General features: G+C 29.1%; 2 protein-coding genes across 5 annotated transcripts; one reads left to right on the top strand and one right to left on the bottom strand.

Annotated features, from left to right (window-relative positions):
* Positions 1-8,665: 8,665 nt before the first annotated feature.
* LOC123298810 (cell death specification protein 2) lies at positions 8,666-13,163 on the top strand. The gene is made up of 5 exons (XM_044880906.1): positions 8,666-8,795; positions 9,275-9,304; positions 11,307-11,549; positions 12,515-12,699; positions 12,999-13,163. Exons 1-5 carry the CDS (start codon positions 8,666-8,668, stop codon positions 13,161-13,163), a joined length of 753 nt encoding a protein of 250 aa, XP_044736841.1.
* Positions 13,164-14,284: 1,121 nt separating this feature from the next.
* LOC123297881 (mucin-6) lies at positions 14,285-22,699 on the bottom strand. 4 transcript variants are annotated; one of them, XM_044879690.1, is made up of 12 exons: positions 22,453-22,699; positions 21,976-22,110; positions 19,892-20,199; positions 19,538-19,799; positions 19,178-19,469; positions 18,404-18,701; positions 18,158-18,305; positions 17,313-17,517; positions 16,226-16,588; positions 15,710-15,904; positions 15,591-15,638; positions 14,285-15,524 (listed from the first exon to the last, which is right to left on the bottom strand). In XM_044879690.1, the coding sequence occupies exons 1-12, from the start codon at positions 22,534-22,536 to the stop codon at positions 14,329-14,331; spliced, it is 3,534 nt and encodes a 1,177-aa protein (XP_044735625.1). In that variant the 5' UTR covers positions 22,537-22,699; the 3' UTR covers positions 14,285-14,328. The 4 variants fall into 4 exon arrangements, with proteins under 4 accessions (XP_044735625.1, XP_044735626.1, XP_044735628.1 ...); XM_044879691.1 differs by having other exon boundaries at positions 14,285-15,506; XM_044879693.1 differs by having other exon boundaries at positions 15,728-15,904.
* Positions 22,700-23,263: the final 564 nt, after the last annotated feature.

The raw sequence follows: 23,263 nt of genomic DNA, 5'->3' as shown, positions 1-23,263 counted from the left end.
CTTGAATTTCCAATTATCATAACAGCACTTTGAGTTTTAGAGTATATTAGAGTATCGTATCATTTTACTCTAAAAATAAAGCCGTGCAAAGCCTGAAAGGACTAAAATGGTAAAGTAACACGTAATCTTAATAATTAAAAAGAAACCCAACAAAATGTATTTTTTTTAAAGATTAATTGGTATGAAGATTATTTATTTTCATCTAACACATCATACCACCAATTTTCACAAGAAATTTCGTCTTTACCGGATGATATGAATGTAGAAAGTAGTGCCTATATACTTGTAAAATATCCTAGGTTATACTATTTTGATCCTCCGTTAATTTGTGAAGGCAGGCAAGCTGAAAAACTAGCAATGGCATCTATAGCATGGAGCTCAAGAAAGATGCAAATTCGACAAGTTGGTAAAGTAAGTTTCTCAATTTTATTTAATAAAATAATCTTTTTTATATAAATTTATTTTATAGCTAAAAAATATGTTTGGTCGAAACCTATGTCTTAGCTATCCTTCAAATCAATCAAAAGATTCAATGCACCGAGTTACAATGAAATATTGTACAAAGTTTCATGATCATCAGGTATTTGTCAAAAATATTTTCTCTTTAGTAATTAATATTTATTGGTAAATTTCCAATTTTGTGTTTACTCCTAACATTCCTGCTCAAAATCCACCTTTGATATAGCCCGTAATCCTCATAGAACCTCACAACCAGTTAAAATTCAGTTCAGTTAAAAATATGGCTTTACGGTAGTTAAATTGGTTTTATAGGTTTTTAATTTGAAATAAGAGTAAAACGGTATGGGATATCAATATGATATATTTTTAATTTTACCATAAGCCACACCAAACTGTCGATTTCAAAGAGCCAATTTTGCTTATTCACGAAGCCATTTAACCCAAAATGAGCATCGTCGATTATTTCACGCTGGGTTGTATCGAAAGGTTTTTTTGTTTTTCGAAATTTCTTAATTAATGCATTTCTTACCTAATTAATGCTGGAGCATTTAGCCTGATTTTTTAGGCTAAATTTTTGAAATTTTTACGATTGTTAATCGATTATTGATTGTAAAATCGCCTATTTTTTATCATAGATTCCTGCTGAACCGATGATCGTACAACAGATTTTGATAGCTTCGATTAGATAGATATTCTTATGTGCCTTTCAATATTTTAACGAAGAAAAATTTTTTTGTTCATTCAATATTGATTGTAAATAGTCTATAAAATGACTTTTTCTTCTGTTTTGGAAAATTTGCTACAAATCAGCAAAAAAACAATATTTTTTAGTTTAATAGAGAGAGGTTTAAAAACCCTGTTAATTTTCCAAATTTTCGTTGCACTTACCTACCCGATTCGTCAAAGTTTTGTAATAAATTAAAGAAGCATATTTATTGCTCCTTATAAAATTGAAATTGCTTCTTTTTATACAAAATTGTTCAAATAATTTTTATGGTTTCAAAATCTGTTCATTTTGATACCCCAATTGCAATAATTTGATACCCCAAAGCGAATTTTCCAGCATTGTTTTTACTATTTACATGGTTTAAGTCAGTAGAAAATCGTAAAAAATAAAAAAAGCTAAGTAAAGTTTTCTTCGCACTGTTTCTTTTTGTTAACACCGATTGTGATAAATAAAAATGTCATTCTAATATTTTAAAAGAAGATAATTCAAACTTCAAAATGTTTTTGTTTTCTTCTTGATACGACTATTATTCACGAAACTCCAGTCTTTTAAAAATCAGCAAGAATATTCTCAAATTATAATTTAGAGTTTAATTCAGTTGGTAAATAAGTACTTAAATGGTGGAAGCGCAATTAAGTTATACAATATATGAATTACTTATGTGTGTTAAGCATTTATTTGCGCTCCCACAATATTTGAACTACTGTTACACAATATTTTTAACTTAATTATGATTTCATGGCCATGGAAGTGAAATATAAAAAAGTATTTTAAAATCTGGACACACGCTACTCAACTCCTCCGCTTCAACTCCTTTGTGTCAAGTCGTTAGTCAACAAACAAAGGACTATGTGAAAAATGTTTAATACAAAAGCTATTAATCTTTAAGGATGCACAAGTGCCAAGGAAACTTTGGATAAAATTCTTGATTTTTTTATATGATATTGGATTAAGTCTTAATCAATTCTGAAAATATTAGAGGGGGTTGTCCTATTAAAATAAATAAGTGACTTCAAAAGTAGGCATGTTCAACAGTGATCTTATGGGAAAATGGTAGATGGGTGATATTTTTTCATAGAACTTTCCAAAACTAATCGGTGGAAGTTTAAAAAAAAAAAACTATTTAAATTATAGTTAAAACCTCAATAAATTATTGAAAACAAAATAAACATTTGTTCCCGACTAATTAAGCACGGTATTGGGGACATAAATTTAAAAAAATATATTTTTTCATTTTTTATGGTTAATTATGTTATAAATTGACAATATGTAAGACGAAAAGTAACAAAAATTTTTTTCGATATCTGGAATAATTTTTAAAATATCGAAAATTGAAAATTTTGTTTAATTAATTAGGTTTTTGATATTTCGAAAACCAAGGCAGATATCGAAAAATTTTATTCTAATTTTTGTCTACATTCATGAAGTTATAACAAAATTCATCATCAAAGTTTAAAATAAGGTACAAATAATTTCAACCACAAGTCTAAAATTGAATAGACTTATATTTCTGTAGATAGCATCATTAAAAGTTTCAACTATACGAATGAGAATTCTGTAACTGTTCAATACACTTCGTTTGTCCAAAACGATAGGATTCTCCTAATGCAATGGCTATTTGCTAAATAATTAATGATTAGAAGTTTATAAGAATGGGACCAGTGGAGCGTTCGCGTACTACCACTATGACATTTTTATTTAAAAACTTTATCACTCTGCATATCTCCAAATTTTTGGCTCATTTTGATGCAAGAAACACAAAACCCGTTTATGAAAATGTTCTTGAATCAGCCAAGTATTGAGAATTTTCATCATTTTTAAGGTTTGGAAACATACCATTAATGGAAAGATTCGTCAAAAAGGATTATGTTTAGAATACTCTAGTAGCCAGAGATCTGCATATGTAGACCTTTGTAGAAGAGATAGTGAAAATCAACATTGGTTTTATAATCCACGAACATCTTTACTACATCATATTGGAACAGATAAATGTCTAGGTCTCAAAAGACTTAATTCAAGGCCCAAACTTACACTGGTGGATTGTTGTAAAAACCTTCATAGTCCACTAGCACGATGGCACATGGTCAATATTAAATCCATTCGAAAGTATAAATAGAAATGTAAGTCGATTTATTATTTTGATTCAATATATATAATTTTGTTGTTTGCGATATAGAGGCATTGTTAAAGTTTTCAACCTCGGCAGACGACCTGATCATGCCGAAAAATAAAAAAACTCGAAAATTTTTACCTTACTTCAATTTTTGCCGATTTTAGCCTGGCTAGATTCTTGTTTTTAGTTGAGGTCTGGTTTTTCATCAAAAACTATAGTATTTGTTAAGAAAGTGAATTTTTCAATAATTTCAGATTATAAAATCGGTTATTATAGGACCAATAATTTCAAAGATATAACTTTTCAAAGTTTGTCTATTTTTTTCAGTTTCACGATTTTACGCAAAATTTCATCTTGTTGACCGTTAGAGATAGAACAAAAGTTTACGTGTAAAAAATGTTTCTTATAAAAAAATAAACAACTCTTGTTCAAAACATTTTTTCGTAAACATGACTAGTTTTCGAAAATTTCCAAAACTTGGGTTTAACATTGCCTTTGAAAGTATGGTCACCATGGGACACCCTATAAATTCCTTCCATTTCTTTCTAAACCAATATAGAACAAATAAGAATTTAAAACCAATAAATTATATTTGTTAAAAAAAACCAGATATTATTCATAATTCGATAATGTATATAAGTAATTAATTTGAAAAAAAAATTATTGAATGGTCAATTCATTTGCAACCTATAATTTTATATGCAATTTTCTGAATAAAAAGTATATCATTAAGAAAATATATATATAAATTTTTTGTCGAATAATTATCGAAAATATATTAAAATTAATGTTATAAATTACATTGAAATTGAATAATTGTTAATGGATTATAAAATACGTTTTTTATTCTTTTCTAATAATTACTACCTACACAATAAATACTTAAATACAGAAAGTCGAAAACAACCAATATACGAAAAATGCGAAATAAAATCTAACTCATAAAAAGGCTCACGAAATTTAAATAACGCGGACACATTTCATTATACACATATTGCAAACAGACTCAGGGCAAATTTAGATTTTTCGAGATCAAGACCTAGAAGTACAAGCAAGATCTCTTAAGCATTTTGTGTAATAAAAATAATGGTCAAATTGGAGTTAAAGATTATTATTTAAGAACGTCTCCTCGAGATAGGATATCATTGTGATTTTTTAATTTCAGATTTTTTATCATATCACCCGATCATGTCAAGCATGGGTTCCGAAGGGTTTAGACCACCTTTCACTTCGAAATTCTACAAATTCTAAAATTTTCAATTGTAAATCATATCTAGAAGAGATATATCAATGTACAACTAAACAACATATGGTCGTGCTTATAGTGTTGACAAAAACGAGAGGTGTCGTGGGACACCCGGTAGGAGCTACATTCCTTTTTTTACCGTGGTAGATTATAAATGTAGCAATGACTTTTTTTTTATTTACAAAATATTTAAAATATTTAATCTGATTCTTTAAAGAACTTAATTTTATAGCTACTTTTAGTTTTTACTATGTGAATTAATTGTAATATTAGTTTAAAAAAGACATACTTCTTATTTATTAGTGAACATTAAGTATGGTTTGATCAGGATATTTATTATGACATAACATAACAATTTGTACTTACTTTAAATTATCTCTGCTATGTTTAACTATGTTGATAAATTATAACAACATTTTTGCATTTTCCCAAATTTCATGGCAAGCTGAGTCGATTGAAAAAATTTTAGTTTCCTAGGTAACTCCTAAGTCTTATTTTGTGTCGTTTTTTTTTTTTTTTGCCCTTTTATTGGTTTTACCGTCCACCCAGCAAAAAGATCAGAACGATAACGTGTCCTATATAACCACTTAAAAAATGAGCATACAAAATTGTTCCAAAAGTCCTCATAATATGAAGTTATATCGTAAACTTCAAATCTATCTTTTTTCGAGGTAATTATATCCTATCACAATAAAGCAAAAACCTCAGCTATTTTAAACCAGATATAACATTCATATATAAAACGTGCGAGCGCCCTTTTATACAACTAAAAGTAATTTAAAAATAATTTATCATTATTCTAATTTATAAATAATTTTTCTATTTTAATTGAATTTTTTTTGTTATTTATATTTATATAAGGAATAATTATAATATTTAAATAATAAAATAATGTAAGCTATATAGTTGTATCTTATATATTTATATAGGTTGTACCACCATGCGCAAAATCATAAAAATTAATTATTATTAAATAAAAAATAGATAAATAATATTTTTTTTATAGGTTATTTACATAAAAAACTTTTGTTTTTCTATATTATTGTTATGTATCTATTGTCTAATATAATAGCTGTAAACAACTATATAATAATATTTTGAATTATATATTATGTAGCAAATTAAGGAAAAAGGTGGAAAAATGGAGCAAGAATTTCATAGTCTTTCATTATAGGTCAAGATTAAGAAAGTGCGAGCAATATAGCAACTTTCAGTAAAAGGCTTGATCTTTTTTTAAATAAAAAGCAACTAGTCTTTTATGATTACAATCATCAAAACGTGAAGGAAAATAAAAAACTACGCGATTTTGAGAATTTTTTTCAAAATTTTTCAAAGTTAAACGATATCAGATTATTTTGACGTATGATTTTACCCTCAGTAGGGGAAAAACGTACAAGTTAAGTACTTATAATTGCATTCATGTGATTTATTTAATATCTATAAAAGAAAATTGTAATTATTCTTCTCACACGCAGTATGTTAGGAATGCTTCTTTATAAACCGAAATATTTTTTTGCACAGTTTACATATTATCATTGTACGAACAATTAAAACCAACGAAATTGTGAACAAAAGCGAGGATAAGTGATGGCAAAATGATTTTAAAATCAGAAATTTTTGTGGTTTTTTTCGAGAATAAATACTAGTAAATGTAGTAACGGCTCTCAAGATCCAGACATAGGTGTTCAGGATGGTTCTAGTCTTTTTATCTATAATGGCTAATAGCTCGCTTTGTAGTTAACCATTCAAAAAATAACTTGAACAAAAATTGTAGAGCTTGATGGGGGACATCATGTTCTGAGATTTAGATCCTAAACGGTAAGAGTTAGAACAACGCTTTAAATTTGAAAGTTGATCCGCATTTTAAAAAATTAATATTTGTCATCTCAACCATTTTTTCGAAAATCGTCAACTTTCGGAAAAAAAATGTAACTTAAATATATGCCATTATTGCATTTAATCGAAGAAACCACGCTAACTACGGAAAAATGCTTTAGTAAAAAATTGTCAAGGGCAGTAGAAGACAAACGCCTGTGTCCATGTATTTTTAACCGACTTCAAACAAAAACGGAGGAAGTTATCAATTCGACTGTATTTTTTTTTTAATGTTTGTTACCTCAGAACTTTGGACTATGTGAACCTATTTTGATGATTTTTTATTTGTTTAAAAGCTGGTGCTTCCCGTGTAGTCCCATTTCATTTTGATGCAGTTCTGGCCACGGCATCCAAAGAAAATCATAAAAGTCTTAAATTTTATACCATAAATGTATATAATTTATTAACTTCCCATCACTTCCACCAGCATAGGAAAATTGGATAACTCTCTGTGTTACAAAGAAAAGTAAATGAACGGCTAAATAAGTACTACTTATCATAAACACGTAACGCTCGGTAATCTAAGACATGCAAATACAATTCGATACAGCAAACAACACTGAGACTGAGCATGCTATGAAAATTCTATGTAATTTTAATAGATATGGTAAAATTTCTATTGTTACAAAAAGTTACATGTGAATAATTGTAAATATTATTGTCTAAATAATAATACGAATAGATATGAATATATGAAACAAACAATAATCATAAGGGTAGTTTTAGAAACAATTTCTATATAGGGGTGAAAAATTAGGTAAACACCAATAGAATAACAAACAGGCGTCGCGCATGTCATAAAAAGGCGTGGAATTTCTAAATCAAATTGTTATTGTTCAACCTATCATATATTACGATGATATCTTATCGAATACCGGGGATATTTAATATAAAGTTGGGCATTAATTTTATTATCTTACCCCGAATAAAGGGCTTATAATATTCAGGGTAATTTGAACTAATCGCTAAACCTGAAATAGAGCGGAATCAATAACTTTCGGAATCTCTTCTTGTGAAAATTTATTTTCTACTAGTTTGCTTATGATAAATATTTTCCATTTACTAATACTTATGAAATTTAATCGTAAATATTAGAAAAAATACATGGTTCGATGATAAATTCTAAAAAAATTAATTTTCTGAAATTTTGCGAATGATTTCCTTTGCAGACTCCTCTTGTTAAGCATACAATGGAATCGACTCCATGAAAAGCCTCTTCATCAGTTTTAATTATTTTTATACCATGTAAGTATATGAAATATACCAACGTATACTAAGTTTAGTCCCAAGTTTGTAACGCTTAAAAATATTGATACTATGAACAAAATTTTGGTATAGGTGTTCATAAAATCACCTAATTACTCCATTTCCGGTTGTCTGTCTGTCGTCTGTCGTCTGTCTGTCCGTCTATCATCACGATTACGCGAAAACGAAAAGAAATATCAAGCTAGATTTATTATAGCATACTTAGGACATAAAAAGTGAGGTCAAGTTCGTAAATGAGCCACATAAATCAATTGGGTCTTGGGTCCGTAGGATCCATCTTGTAAACCGTTAGAGATAGAATAAAAGTTAAACGTAAAAAATGTTCCTTATAAAAAAATAAACAACTTTTGTTTGAAACAATTTTCGTAAAAATCGTTGTTTACTCGTGAGAGCGCAATTTATGCGCAAATTGTTGTATAGTATGTATTATACGGGAATATCAGTTATATATGTGTGACATGTATGTATGTGTAATGTGATGGAGTAATCAACACTGTCTATACATGGTATTTCAACAATTAACTCAGTCAATTGTGTGTTTTCACTTGTTTTTTTAAGGATTTCAAATACTCTAAAAGCACAGCTATTAAGAAAGACAAATTTCTTCTTTCTATATAGATTGCAAATCAAAATATAATCTTTAAATTTCAATTTTACCCATCTCTTTTCACATTAGATTATATTGTTCAGGAGGCTTAACGCCCCACTTACGTTACACCCTTAATTGACAATAATTATTTATTAATATATATTTTTATTTGTTATGGTTACGGCGGATAAAATAACAATAAAACAGGTAGGTAATATATTTTATAACAATTATCAAAAACAAATATTTATTTAGTTAAACTTGTTTACTTAAATACAAAACAATAATTGATGAAAAGTTATCATAAAAGAAAATGTTTATATTATATTGTTAAAAAGTTTGCATTGTTGTATTTTGTTTTAAAGTGTTTTTGTAATTTTGTTTGTTAATATGAGTTTACATTACGCGTATTCTGCAAGTAATCGTGAAAATATACCAAATGGACCAATTTCACCATCTTTTTCATCCGCAATACATTTTTTACGTACATATAATAGTTTGTTAATACCATCGACAACAGGTACGTAGTGAATTTTTAAAAATTTTGTCTAATTCCCCAAAATATTGATCGCGGACAGTATTTCAAGCTAGCAAACCAGAAAAATTATTTCTTACAAATTATAAAATAACTTTTTACGAAGTTGCTTTGATTTTTAAAACAGATAGCCAGTTAAAAATCTCTTAATCCAGCACTCCAGTAGTAATTTTTTCTATACTAGGTTTATACGGGTAAACAATCTTTTGAGTAAGAGAATTGTCTTGGCCATAAAATCACTAAAAAATATCAAGGCAGCGTTCCAAGCCAGCACAGTAAAATAAAAAGATTTTTTTCAACCCAGAGAGCCAACAAGCCAGTACAACTGACTTCATATAAAAAGCTTGGCGCGATCATTAAGCCAGCAAGCCAATAAAAAAACATCAAGACAGTGTTTCAAGCCAGCACAAAAAAATTGAATATCTAAGCTATAATTTTTTTAATTATTTCTTGTATTCAGTTAGTGCGTAGCACAAAACCAGCAAAAAAACGAAGTAAGTACGAGGGAAAATTGGCTCACTGCCCACTGGCAAATTGGCTCACATGTTAGAATGATTGGAAATTTAAGAGGGAGGCTATTGTTAAGCGCTTTTTCATAAACTTTTTTTCTCATGAGAATTTCTATACTTCGGGACTTTGCTCCCAGGAGGAATCAGAAAATTTCCAATCTTGTGACAACTTCCGCTGAAAGCGAACTGCCAGGTTATGCAAATTTTCACAGAGGAACAATTTCTTTGACCCGGATTTTATTTTGAATCTTAACAAGTAACTGAGAACATAAATGAGCTATATGTTATAAAATCTCTGAAAGAAAGATCCCTGAGTACTTAATTTATTGTTCTAAGTGCCTTAATTGACATTAAACGACATATTTAACCGAAACATTATTAAATAACATAACATAATAATAACATAAACAGGGTTTAAAAATACAACTTTCATTTCAATTCTTGGTTTTATTCAATTAACTAAACTTAATCGAATTAATCCAGTTAAATTATTTAAACAAAACCCCCCATAGAGGGTAGACAAAATCACCACATTAAGTAAACATGACATATCCCTGCGTATTATTCAAAATTTAAAATTGTTCGATAAAAATTGAAATTTTCTATTTTAAAACATTGAAGGTTTGAAGGAAATATACTTTAAACGATAAATTGTAGTAAATTTGATTTTTACAACTTTAGCTATTTAAAAAATTTCAGTTCTACCGAGATAAAACGACGTTTTCTAAAAATGAAGCTAGATCCATTTTTCGCCCAAAAACACCCTGCATACAAAATTTCATGAAAATCGTTGGAGCCTTTTCCGAGATTCCTGATATATATATACAAGAATTGCACGTTTAATTAGACAGCTTTAATTCAGACGCCAGAGGCGTTTTTGTGGCTGACTATAGCAAACTAATCTTCCAAGAATTGTTTCACATATTTTTATACCCTAAATTCAAATTTGGAAAATGATACCAGGAAAAACCGCCTATAAAAAGTCCGCATAAATTTTTCGAGGAAGAAAAGTATTCGTGAATAAGTATTCGGTTGCTATACAATTTTTAAAGTTTTTATTTTTTCGAGAACTATTATTCATAAAACTCGACAATATCCATCCGAAAAAGATCTCAAAAAACCGAAATTAGTTCAAATTTTCTCTGCAAAGATCAAGAGTCAGAGAAATTTTTTACAAAAAAAAACCTACTTGCCTAAATATATCAAGAAATCCAGAGATGTTTTGTTTATCGAAAAATCCAAAACCCCATTCCTGATTTATAGCGTGTACCCTCTGTTTATTTCACGATTACAGCAATGAGGACACTCTATATATACATATATATATATAATCCAAAAAAGAATCATATAGTAAACCAATATAATTAATTTTGATAACCACAACAAATAAATGAATAATTCTTTTAGAATATAATAAGAAAAAATTTAATTTAATTTCGAATTAAAATGAAAAACCACCAGCATGAAATTGTATGAGAAAATACCAATCGAAAAACTATTTAAAAAAAAAAAAAAAATAGAAAACTATTTTCGTGATATAATTTCTCTTCGTAAGTTTTTTAAAAGATGTCCCACAATCCATCTTCAAGATAGTACGAGCGCCAAAACAAGTTTAGACTTGTGGTTGAAATTATTTTTACCATATTTTCAACTTTGATGACGAATTTTGTATTAACTTCATGAACGTAGACCAAAAATAAGAAGACAATTTTTTGATATCTGCCTTGGTTTATCGAAAGCTAAATAAAACAAAATTTTCAATTTCCGATATTTTGAAAATTACCTACTCTATAGATATAAAATTGAAAATAAATATTTATTTAATTTGTGTCCCCAGTACCGTGCTCATACATCCTTAATTAGTCGGGTACAACGGGTACACTTTTTTTTTTCAATAATTTATTAAGGTTTAACTTTAATTTAAATAGTTTTTTTTAATTTCCACCGGCTAGTTTTGAAGAAATCTATGAAAAATTTTTGTTTTCAGATTTAAATGAACGATTGTTACAAATTGAAAATTCAACCAGAATATCAAGTACAACGAATTTGTCGTCACCGTCAGCACCAGACTCAACAAATGATGCCACACCTAACACTAATTTGAGTACACAAAGTAATAATAACTATGCAAATTATGGGATTACTCCGTCGCCATTTATAACAGCACAAAATTTCATAGGATATCCACCAATCTCAAAAATTTATCATCAAATGGAGAATAAGAAATCGAGTAAGTGACAAAAACTGCATATAATCAACCCTACCTCAACAACCATTTCATTTTAAAAATAAGCAAATAATAATGACGTAAAAACAGTCTTAAAACAATTTAGTCTTAAAAATTAGTTTTATTAAGTCCATCAATGGCCAGGACAAATTGACTCACAATTCCGATTTTCATAATTTTTTTTAAATGTTTCCTATGATATTTGACTCTCTTTGAACTTCACCCTTTAGTTTTGTGGACTGGGAATTTTTTTTTCTGAATCCAAATTTTATAGAAATTTTATCTTTTTCGGTATTTAAAGGGGCATACTTCTCCCAAAAGAAGGGCAAAATAGCTAAAAATACCTATAAAGAAAATTTAAAAATTGCTGAAAATCAGTATCAAGGATTTTTTTGGGTCTGCACTGAATCCAAATATCTGAATCCAAAAATAATATGTCAGTTTTCAGTTTTTCCCATAATCAAACCCAAAATATACCCTCCGTCCCCTAAATATACCCCCTTCCCTTAAATATGCCCAGAGCACAAAACTAAAGAGTGGAGTTTGGATTTCTTTGAATTAGTACTCAAAAAATAAAACAGTCATGTCATTTGATAATTCGATGGGTATTTTTCAAGAATCACTCAAGAATATCTAGAATCACTCCGGTCTAAAATCTTTTAGTACTCACCCAATCGTAAAATGAAACCAATTTATGAATTTTTTGGGTCAAAAGTTTCAAATACATGAAAGGAAAATTTTTGCAAATTTTGTCGATTTTCTAGGGCTTACGTACCTTTAAAGAAAAATATCAAAAATTGGGCAAATATTTTTGCACGATTTGGATAAAAATCATTTTCTAGAATAGCCAAAAATAAACAATTTCAATCCAAAAAATATAAAAGTTCCCTTTGGCGAATCTAGGCTACATGAGCAGAGAATTATTAATTTGAATAATAATTTTTAAATGTAATTTTTATTCAATGCAGGTATATTACCGCGTTCACTATCAGTAAGTAGTTTAAATTTTGGAAATCAACTATCAAGACGGCAACGTGGTGAGAAAAAACCAATACCAGATGAACAAAAAGATGATAAATATTTTGAAAGAAGAAAGCGAAACAATCAAGCTGCTAAAAAGTCACGAGATGCCCGTAAAATACGCGAAGATCAAGTATGTACAAAATTAATGATTATATATTGAAAGGGGAGGTGGGGGTAAACGTGGGTGTAACATGCTTACCAAGTTGAAGGATTATTTGAGGATAGACTTTAGTTAGGGACGCGATTAGGGGAGTAACTTGCCTAACTGCCTACCAAGTCAAATAACTACTTGAGGTTGGGTGACACGAAGATGGTTATCTTATCCATTTTTATAAACAACAACGCAATCTATCTTTTAGTGTGAACCTTTTAGAGTTAATGAGTGGTGCTAGACGTACAAAATAAATCTAATTTTTATTTCTCTTTCAGATAGCATTAAGAGCATCAATGTTGGAGCATGAAAATGCAATACTACGAGCACAAATATTGACATTAAGAGAAGAAGCAACATCTTTAAGACAAATGTTATTTTTTAAGAAATCTACAGAATCAAGTCAACTTACTCCAGACATTCAAATTTGTTCACCAACTTAATCTTTATTAAATGAAAAAATATATATATTTATTGTTCTTGAAAATTGAATTTGATTATTTACCCACTTTCAAAGAAATAGGTATTCGCTCCGTGCATGATTATTATTTCAGGGAGTTACCACAGTAACGACAAGCTACTTTAATTATTGATTGAATTGGCATATAAAACTATTTATTGCATATATGCTTTACATTGAAAATTTAATAATATTTTCTAACAAATTTAAATTAGTAATAATTATGTTAATTTTATTTTGTTATTTTTCAATAATTTTAATTTGACATTTCCTATACCATTCTCATGAAAACAATTGAAAATTATAAAAATAAAAAGTGTCCATCGAAAAGCAGCAAATAAAAGTGGCGCTGCTGTAACAAAAGTGTAAGTTTTAAAAGAAGTGCTCAAAGTAATAAGAGTAAGATAAAGATCTAAAAAAGTTGTTCGAGAAGGATAGAGAATTTCACATCAAACTCCTCCTGCTACACAAGCGCCATTCTGTTCAATTTTGCAACTGTTATTTGCTGTTTTTAGATGGACACTTTTTTACTTTAACTCCTATTTAAATATTCCATAGTTTTGAGACAACTTTTAGCATGTCAAAATACAAGTTTATAGCTGCGTATCTCAAATTCCGAGATACTTACTTTGACTAACATGAATGGATCAAATATATCTTTGCCAACGTAGGTGATTAATCCTAGCTTGCTTTAATTTTATAGGTAATAAAGACATATGTCTAAGAAATCTCCAAAAAACCTATAGAAAATCGTCCATTATCATTTATTTCGAAATTTCTCAAAATTTTTCATTGATGTTATTTGAATAAACATTCTATGAGCTTCTGGATAAAAATGTTCGTCCTTTTTTTCCTAAAATCAACCGTTCTGGGCATATAGCGAACTTTCCATTTTCGCATGTATGTTTAAAAATCCTAAATCAATCAATAAACACAATAAAAGCATCCATTATTTTCAGAATATTCATCACATCACTAGTTTCAATCATGTTATAGGACCAAGGATTAAAGAATTAAAACTCAATTAATTTTATATATATAACATTTCTTTTAATGAATTATCTTATATAAAGTACCTAATAATATTTATAGATCACAAAATAATTATTTACATAACATAACTTAATAATAAACAAATTAATAATAAACTATTCATCTATTTCCATTGGTTCTTCAATTTGCTGAGCCTGAGCCTGTAAAGTGGATGACGCCGACGGTGATGGTACAATTTTATTAGCAACAGATGTCACTATATTCTTATTAGTAATAATTGTTGCAGTACTAGTGTTTATATTTTGTTTCACATTTGAAAATTTATTCAAAATTCTAGGTGTTGTCGATGTATTACCACGAAACGGTGTTAATGTAAATGTTTTTAATTCTGGTTTATTTTTTATAGTTTGAGCATTTACAACTGCTGTTTGTATAGGTTTAGCTAGTGTACTAGCTTTTATTTGTTGCTCCACATCAACACTTTCAAATGGTATATCAGCCATTTTTGTAAATGGTTGTGGGGACGATGACGACGAGGAAGATGAATGTGGTGGTGGAGGACACGCACTATACGTAACATTTTGTTGTGCAATAGTAGCCGTAGCCGTTGATGCTACTACATTTGAACGAATAATTTCATTTCCAGTCGATCTTTTAGCTAAAATAATTTTAGTATATTTTAATGGTGGAACAGAGGAAATGACGGGACCTGGAGATTTGGATGTAGTTAAAATTGTTTTAGGTTTTGTTTGTTGAATTTGTGTTTCATAAATCTGTTGGGTTTGTAATTGTTGCTGCTGTTGGTTTTGAAGGACCTGTTTTTGTTGAGGAATATTGGTTGGTTTATTAATTAAAACTACTTTATTAACAGTTGGTTTTGTGGTTACAACAATTGGAGGATTTATGGTAGATACAACAGGATTTTGAGGAATAATTGGTGTTGTTAAATTTTCACTAGGTAATAATGTTCCATCATTATCAGCAAAAATGATAGGAATATCTAAAATATTAGTACCAGATAAATCCGCTGGACCCGGTATCACAGCTTCACTTACTGATGATGTTTTTACCGTTAATGGGGATCGTAAACGTGAATTTGTTGTATATACATGTTTACGTGGCGCACCCATCATTGGTGATCGTATTACCGCTGATTTTGAAATATATTTTACTTGTGTTTTTGAATCCATTGAATTTGTCATGATTGATTTTGATGGATTTTTATATCCTCCAATTGTTCCAGACACAGATGTTTGCATATTATTTAAGCCTTTGATTGTTGTCACATAAGTTGATGAATCCCCACTGACACCGCTCAGCGTATTATTGTCCCCTAAAACCACCATTTTATCTATATTACCAACTTTTGTTAGTGAATTTAATAAAGTCAATTTTGATAAATCAATTGGTCTACCACCTGCTGTTAAAAATTTCGTAGATGACGGCAGCGTTATATTTTCAAGCACTAAAATAAAAAACGTACAACAATTAATTTTTGCAAATGACCAATTTTAAGATAGTTTTATAATATCTTACACTTGAATTCACTTTTACCTTTGATACCAGAATTAAAGGAATTTGATTTTGGGTTATTGTGATTTGGTTGCATAGTTTTTGGAATATGAAACCGACCCTGATTTGATCCATTTAATAAGTTCGATAGTTGACTAGTGCTTGATGGCACATGTTTAGTTGCCATTGTAGATTTTGTTTGATTTCCACCTGAAAAATCTGTAAGAAATGATTCAAGTTAAAACGAGATCTAATAGATCGGTGTAATCGTTCGACTCTAATTTTAGCTGGAAAACCTGGCGGATTCTAGATATTAGGCCTTAGGCAGCTAGAAAAAGTTAAATAGAAATTGTTATCGAAAACGAAATTTCTCATTTTTCGCAACCACAATACTTGATTTTCTTTGCAAGGGAAATATGTAAAAATATTTATTAACAAGATTATACCAAAATGTTTCAATCAAATTTAATATAAAAAATTCAATTTCCTAACCCAAATTATACTTCCCTATTTATGTACTTGATATTGACAATAAATTACCTGATATTGACGAAGCCGGTGGTAAAATATTTGCAACAGCCTCATTTACAACATCAATACTGTTGCTATTGCGTAATGCATCTGCTGTAGATAAAATCTTTCCAACAGTCCGAACAATGGGATTATTACTCATTACTTTTGGTACATTTTTAAAGTTTGTATTTGATTGTATGGATTGATTCGTTTGTCGTGCTATAGGCCTATTTGGATCAGGTATAGTACCGGTTAAATTGCCACCACTTGGATTGTTACCATCCGTACTGTGTAATGCATTCATTTGACTTGTATCTTGTTGATACGCAGCTGCTGACATTTTCATTTTTTGAACTCGTGAATATTTTCCATCTTTTGGTGGTCTACCAACTATTTTAAAAAAAATTGAAATTTTACTTTTATTTTGAAATTAAATCCTTGAATTACAGTTTACATAGACTTAATGTTAAATGTAGACTGACAATTGTGATGATGACCAAATTTTTTTTTATTACTTCAGGTGAATAATTCTCACTGCACGTATGTAAAAAAAATACGGATAACATTTAAAACTCCTGATTAAACAAAGGGATCGGTACTTTTAAAGTGACAGCATTGTTGTGTATCGCCCTAGAGATTACATATAAAACTCTATTTTGCAAGAAAGAGGCGGGCAACAATTTTTGAATCAATTTTAATTTAACTTGCAAATTTTGTTATGGTATCAAGTCTTCGTTTACATTTTTATGGTTAATGTAGCAAATTCGATATCAGTCATCTAACCAATTTAAGCTTTTCTGTTCATTATATTCTCTCGTATGTAAGTGGCCATGTCATTGTATCACAATCTATATACACTCTGTGTCACAAAAAATATAGATGTTTTACCATTTTAACTGTTATAGCTATAACATTATATGTATAGTTACATGTACTGTTATAGTAATATCACTTAAAATGGTTCAACTTTAGCGTTTATTTTAACTTGTACGAGTGTACGTATCTTTACGTACAACGTACAGACTTGTACTGTCTAATGATTTGTTACCAGTCTATATTTAAAATAAGTCTGTGTATATTTCACATTTAGTTAATTATATAATTTAAGTTTTACCCGGTCTAGTTATTTTTTTCGGTTGTGGAGATGGTGGTTCACTATCTACAGTTTCACTTCCTGTTGAAGTTCGTCTCTTTACAGCGGTTTTTCTTTTTACAGTTTGTTCTGTTGTTGATACAGTTTGATTATATACAGGTGATTGACGTAATTGTGGTGGATATGGTGAAATAAGTAAACTACCAATAAAATCACCTACTTCATCCTTTAAAAATGATTTTTGATTAATTTATATAAATAAAAATTAGTTTAATTAAGAGAGTGCTATTTAAAGAAAATAACTTTAAAAAAATCTAATTATTTATTTGTCACCTTGATCGTACTATCTTAAAAGTTTAAAAAAAAAACGAGTACAGCATAGCGTCAATGAAAACGCAACTTTAACTCTTAAAAAAACATTAGGTATGTTCTCAAGAACATCTATATTAAGGACATGACCTACTTGCCGAACTATAAGCGCCCGTGGCTGAATTTAAGGCACCTAGCTGGGCGATCATCGATCGTTGCGTACTTTGTACTCCGCATCAGGCTTTCTAAGTGATTGAAAACACTTGAAAATTGTTCAATCGACTGAAAAAAGAGACAAAAAGCCGTTTTTTCTGCTACCCTCTCTACTGCAGTTTTCCGTCTTTAATATATATGTTCTCGTATGTTCTATTTCTATCCTAGTGTTTACACTGTCTACACTGTGTGTAAGTAGAAACATTTAGTAATATAACATCGTAATGATACTATTCTTTTCTACTTAGATATAGTGTACAACATTGAGACAAAAGGAAAAAGCTAATCTGTTTTAAATAAACAGATCGATATGTTTAATAAAATTTTATAGAATTATATATTACCACAATACACCTATCAACCATACTTTGTGTGATCCCATCCATTTTCCTTTTCTTCATTGAAACTCTTAAATAATCATCCGCACTACCCACTATTACTAGTCCAGTTTCAACACGCATGTGTTCTCTAAGATATTCTATTTCTGCAGGTCTAAATTAATTTGTTAACAATTACAAAAACAAACATTAGTTTTACTTCAAGAAGAAAATAGCAGACAAATCGTTTCCTAAATTATAAAATATACTTACGAAGCAGTTAAAGCACACTGACCAATAACAAACAGAACTGGTACCTGCAGTTCCATAAGCATATCATCGGGTTCCCCTCTAACTCCATCAACTGTTAGTAATGGAAATCCCAAACTTACTACTGCACTAACAGATTCCATTTCTGCAATTTGGCATGCAAGTGCACCACCAGTATTAAAACCTACTAATATAATCGGACGACCTGGACAATCAGAACGGACTTCTTGTAATTTTGCTCGAGTCGCAACAATCATTTGATCTAAACAATTGGTCATTGTCATCCGACTTCCAGCATTTCCTAAAGAAATTTTGAACGTGTATTTTTTTCAAAATTTTAATAAATATTCGACATATTATGATATAAGGATTTAGGAAAGGTACCTTTACGGGTTTTATATTTTCGCACTTTTAAAAGGTTATTTCGATCTGGAAGAAGGATAGATATAGGTATGAATCAAAGGAAAAGGACGAAAATATATGATCCGCCATTTGAAACACAGGAAAGCAAAGGCCAGTTCTACAGTGACATTATTTATCAAGGTTTGCCATTCACCGCTTTAAATGTTATTCGATCCGAATCCATGAAGTTGATCCATGAAGTTATTATTGCCAATCCATGAATATTTGCCCAATATTATTTTTCAAACCTAAATGCTGAAGGCTAGCATTTAATCGAAAACTATAAACTTAATCCTGATTCTGATTCTACATTATTGAATATGCGTCTGCTTTCAAGCGCCTTAATTGGTGGACCTCATATATTTATAATATTACCTAAACTTGTATGAACCACAACAACAGTTCCTAAGTGACTAAATGAAGTGACCCAATTATGTAAACGTTTTGATTGGCTAGTACGGAAATTTGGAGACGATGGTACAATAATAATTATTGGATTTCCTGGTAATTTTTTCGATTTATGTTGAGTCAAAGTTTGGGCAACAGGATCCCATGATCGTTTTAATAAAGGAAAGAGATTTTCGTTACTTGTTAAACCAACTTTTGTTGATGAGTTCGGCCCAAACATCATTTTATCTACTAAAGTTGGTATTTTTGATTTTAAAGTCTGAAAATACATTAAAGCATTAGAAAAAAATTTTTTATTCAAAAAAATTGAACAACGATTGGAGAAACCTGTAAAATATCGAGATAACAAGTTAAATATGCTCCGCTTAAATTTTCCACAAGTAAATTATGTAGCCATTGAGTTAATTTTTGTTCCCAATATATTGATGATAAAAGGTATCGAGCTCGTTTAGCTGATTTATCAATAACGGCACGTCTTAAAACTGGTTCATTCCAAGAGTTTGAATATACTAATCGTCCTAATCGATCATTTTGTAAAATTCTTAACATTTTATTAAATAAACGATGCTGTGATGATGTCCAAGAATCTCTGAAAATAAAAAATTTCATTTTCCGTAAGAAATCTGCTCTCTCCTTTGATCATTAACTAAAGAATAAATAAAACAACAAATAACATCCTACTTATTTATGGTATCTTCCCATTCATCATTGTCGTTTAATCGCGCAGCTTTTGAATGAATTTCACATTCATCCATTTGTCGTTTCGCACGTTCAATATCATAAATTGGTACAGGATTCGCAGGACTATCCACCACATCAAGTTCTCCATCTTCGTCTTCTAAAGGTGGGCTCAAAATTGGTACGTCTTGTGATTGTATTTTATTATTGATAAATAAAGTTTTACTTGGACGCATAAAACTTGTTTCCTGTCTCCAATTCCATGGTTTAGAGTAACAATGATCTAACTGTACCACATCTACTTCAGTATCCTATGAAAATCGAATAAACGTTAAACATGAACATTTAATAAATTTAAGAATAGGCTTTTTAATCGCAATCTGTCCAAAATAATACAAATGCTTGTATTATTATACTTGTTAAGAGCTAATATTAGACACAATCTTGTATTTTATTTTGATGAAATGAGCTTTTTTTTGAATAGACATTCAAAGGTAACTTTTAAGAAGTGTTTCTAAGGCTAGCCACGCGACCCGGAAGAATGTCTATGAAGAGGGAATGAATATAAATTTCTGGAAAATTTAAGATTTTCGTGAGAACCATTTTACTATCCGAAAATTTTCAAATGTGGACAAATTGCGTCTTAAAAGCTTGCTCCTTACTTTTTTGATTTTTGAATATTAAAAAAATGCAAAAACTAAATTCTAAAAATAAGAAATGCATGCATCGTAAAACAAAATTTTCAAATCACACAAGGTATTTCTAGTATCAATGAATGATTTATTGACGATATCCTTGCTTAATTGCCCTTTTACAGTTTTAACATCGATAATTCAAGGTGGAGACGACTGGATTATGTGTATCTATTCCATTAACATCCCGTCAAATTCATTGAATATGCATCAACTTAATGGTTATAGCCATATTCTTAAAACGGTCAAAGTGAATTATTCTGAATTTTTAAATTTATGAAACCTTTATAACAAGGTTTTTATTCGAAATAAGGTCATAGGCTCTTAAATAAAATATTCAAACATACGAATTCTCAATTATTTATATAATAATAACTTTAAAACTAAACGCCAGACTACTAACAATTTTTTTTATAACAAACAGTTAATCTTAAAGATGAAATGTACGTTTCGCAAAAAATCAAATTAAATAAATATTACATATTCAATAGGGAATATTCATGAAATTTAAATTTGGTTCAAATATTTGTCTTCCGTAACTTTAATGACTGGACATTTCAACTAAACCATTATTTTAGTAATTAATATCTTTAAAATTAATTAATAAAAGTACAAATTCAGTGAGGGCATTTAAAAATTTCTAAAACGGAAATTCAGATTTTTATACGAACGTGACATCAAAGTACGGGCTTGTCAAACTTGTTGACATACTGTATGATATTAATTACTTACATTTTATGGTATTTCATTAAATTATACTATTCTACGGCTTTTTATTAGAAAACTTAATAAAAACGAGTGTAAATTCTGTGTTGTAAATTCATTTTTTTAAAGTGTAAATTATACATTGAACTGTCAAAAATTGACAGATCATGTACTTATACGTCATCAGCAGAGAGCGCCAAAAAACTGCGTCTAAATATCTCAAAATTATAATGTATTTTAAATATTTTTTTACACTTAAATACAGCATTTTTAAGCAGTATTTATATTTTTTACTTTGTTATAACGGTGTAAACAATGAATTAAAAATATAAAAAGAATACATAAATATTTCCTATTATATTAATAATTATACATCAGAGGCCATATTTATCTCAAAATATAAATTTTATAAGCTTTCGATATTGAATAACAACTTATTAAAATTCAGGTTTTATTACACGTTTAAAACTCTTCGACATAAAAAAAAAAAAAGTTCAAAACAGCAAAAAAATCATTAAATCATCAAAAATCACTCATTAAAACATTTTACTTAACATTTGAACAACCTGTATCTTACAGAAGACTGAGTAACAAATATAACGTTTGGAGCACTCGTGAGTTACTTAAAATTATTTAAAAACTAAATACATTTTTTTAAATGTATACAAGTGTATATGATATGAAACTTACTGCTGATCCTGTAATTTGCTGAAAATATGTAGCAAGTTTTTGTTGACTATCATCCCCCATGTCACTCATAGGACTAGGTACACTTGTTGTATTCGATACGTAAAGCGGTCCCAAATTTAAAGGCGGTGATGAGGCCTATGAACGGATTAAATTACTCACAACATATACATACACAAGTTTATGAAAATTAAACTTATCCACTGAATTTAACTGTTACAATCTATGTAAATTTCATATTGTTTTGATAACGAAAATAAAACAAAAGTTTATTCAATTGGTCAATTAAATTATTTTAATAATTACAAAAGGATGCAATTTAGTTCAATTACAACACTGTTACTTAAAAAAAGCAAATATTCCTTTTGGTCGTAAAGTTAGGTTAGGCTTCAATCATTTTATAGTTTTTCAATGATTTTTGCAAGCAAAAAATTAAAATATTTAATAAATTTCAATAGAATAAAGAATTGAATAATTTACCGCTGTATTCTCAAATGTATTTGAAACTGGCGCAGATAGCAACATCTTCATTAGCGTGTAATCAACTTTCGAAGGATCTTCCATATTAATAAATTGTAATCAACTTGAGATATATCCAGTACACCAATTTTTTAAATAGCATTCTTTTAATTTCTCCTAGAAATTATTTCAATTTTCTGGTAAAATTAATTTATATTTTCAATTTTCCAAATTTTCCATAAAACATGACAATATAAACACTAAAGGATGCGTATATGGATATTTAACATAATTAGGGTGCGTCCGGAATAATTTACCTAAATTAATAATTATTTTCAGTTTTTATGATTTTGGTGTTAAAAATTTACTTGGTGAGGAGCTTATGTTGATGACAGGTTATAGAATATGAGAATTAAAATATTCGCCCTCCATAATATTTGTGGATTCCTGTTTTTAATGCTAGAAATAATAAACTCAACACATTACTCGCTCACTCGCTCACTATGCACAGTGTGCACAGTTTGCTCAGTGTATTTGTGTGCACTGTTGTGTAAACTAGAAAGCACCCTTATACAATAAGTGTGTATGAACGATAACCTAAGATGGAGGATATATAGTGTTGTTAGTTTCTTAGTCATGAGATGACATATTATTTTCTTATACAATTATTATTAATTAATCAAATGTTCTGTTCAACTTGAGAATACAAAGTTATGTTATAATTTATGTAATTACATGTGTTCATTAAATACATTATTAAATAAAGAACTTGCGTCTTTATTTCAATAAAATTCAAATTACCATATTAATTAATGCTATTAGAAGAAATTTT

The sequence above is a fragment of the Chrysoperla carnea genome, chromosome 4, assembly GCF_905475395.1.
Source record: "Chrysoperla carnea chromosome 4, inChrCarn1.1, whole genome shotgun sequence".
Classification (NCBI taxonomy): Eukaryota; Metazoa; Arthropoda; class Insecta; order Neuroptera; family Chrysopidae; genus Chrysoperla; species Chrysoperla carnea.
This window is presented reverse-complemented; position numbering and strand designations above follow the sequence as displayed.